Source organism: Colobus angolensis, unplaced genomic scaffold (genome assembly GCF_000951035.1).
Source record: "Colobus angolensis palliatus isolate OR3802 unplaced genomic scaffold, Cang.pa_1.0 Scaffold167, whole genome shotgun sequence".
NCBI lineage: Eukaryota > Metazoa > Chordata > Mammalia > Primates > Cercopithecidae > Colobus > Colobus angolensis.
This window is the reverse complement of record NW_012114788.1, coordinates 787660-789301: the sequence shown is the minus strand read 5'-3', so window position 1 is coordinate 789301 and position 1642 is coordinate 787660. Positions and strand designations below refer to the sequence as shown.

Here is a 1642-nt window from a genome sequence, read left to right as displayed (position 1 = left end):
CGGATTCCCCCGTCAGTCACGCGGAGGTGCTTCTCGCGGAGGCGCGGCTTGGTTGGCCCGTGCGCGCTGCCGATCGCGGGCCCGGCCGCCTCTTTGAACTGAATTCGCGGGAAAATTAGGGGTCGGAGCGGCCTTCCTGCTGGCCCCGGTGCATTGTGGGGAGAGAGGGACCCAGCGAGCGGTTTAGGGATCCGTTTCTCGCCTTCTGAGCGTCGTCAGTCACCGCTCCCAGGGGGTTAGAGGACCCCTGAAGAGAAGCAGGCCTCCAAGAAACTGGTAGCGAGGGGCCTGTTAAATGAACTGAGATCTTTTACATATCAGCGAGTCTCTAACTTCCCAAGAAGGGACCTGCCTGGGGGGTTGGTGTGACCCTGGTCGGGGTGGCTTCTCAGTTGAGGGGCTCCTGGGGCGGGGATCGCGTCCCCTGTCCCCTCGACACCATGTGCCCCAAGCCATCCATGGCCGAATCCCACCCTGCACAGCCTAGGGGTTGCGGCTGCTGCTGTCGGAGGCGACTGAGCTCCACCAAAGGGAGTGACTTACATCGTTGTAGGGGTGCTCTATAGACAAGGAAAACTATTTTCTGTAGATGCCGTGAGGCTTCAGGGTCGCTACCGAGATCCTGAGGGGGAAGATCTCGTGATGAGAGCAAAGTCTAGATCCTTAGTTTTTTGCCCCCAGACACCATAAGAATGGTCAGAGCGGTGAACTGGCTGAAAAGTACGTACATACACTCTTCTCTTCTTGAGGATCTATACCTTTTCAGATCAGAAAGCTGAGAAGCTGAGAAGGAATCCGGTGTTTTGCATATCTTGCTTTTTTTTTTTTTTTTTTGAGACGGAGCCTCGCTCTGTCGCCCAGGCTGGAGTGCAGTGGCGCGATTTTGGCGCACTACAACCTGCGCCTCCCAGGTTCAAGCGATTCTCCTGCCTCAGCCTCCCGAGTAGCTGGGGTTACAGGCGCCTGCCACCACACCGGGCTAATTTTTTGTGTTTTTAGTAGAGACGGGGTTTCACCATATTGGCCAGGCTGGTCTCGATCTACTGACCTCGTGATCCGCCCGCCTCGGCCTCCCAAAGTGCTGGTATTACAGGCGTGAGCCACCGCGCCCGGTCAGGTCTTACTTTAAATGATAGACGCATAGGCCCATTTCAGTCTTCTGGCACAGATTGGTTTGGAGTTGAGCTAATATTCTTAAAGATTTGAATTTCAGGTTGGAAAAGATGATCTCTAAGGATGTTCTTCCAATTTACATCCTATTATTTTATATTACATTAAAATTTCAAAAATTCCAATCTATAAACATTTGCTCAACAGCATTTTTCAGATGTCTACTTGGGTTCTCTATAGTTAACTGCAAAACACTGTTTACAAAATAAATGTCTTTGGAATGGTTATTCAAGTTGTTTACAAAACTAGTTGTCTTTGTAATGATTAAATATCTAAAGTACAGGTTTTATCAAAGCCTTTGTTACTTAAGAAAGTGACCGGCCGGGCGCGGTGGCTCAAACCTGTAATCCCAGCTCTTTGGGAGGCCGAGACGGGCGGATCACGAGGTCGGGAGATTGAGACTATCCTGGCTAACACGGTGAAACCCCGTCTCTACTAAAAATACCAAAATTAGCTGGGTGTGGTGGCGGGC

At 51.2% G+C, this 1642-nt stretch overlaps 1 protein-coding gene across 1 annotated transcript in view; it reads right to left on the bottom strand.

The window, feature by feature from the left end:
* SUZ12 (SUZ12 polycomb repressive complex 2 subunit) overlaps positions 1-1642 on the bottom strand; it is a 117133-nt gene that overhangs the window by 76014 nt on the left and 39477 nt on the right. The window contains exon 3 of the mRNA XM_011937696.1: positions 21-205. Coding sequence (XP_011793086.1) covers positions 21-205 — 185 coding nt within the window. The remainder of the gene's footprint in view (positions 1-20; positions 206-1642) is intronic.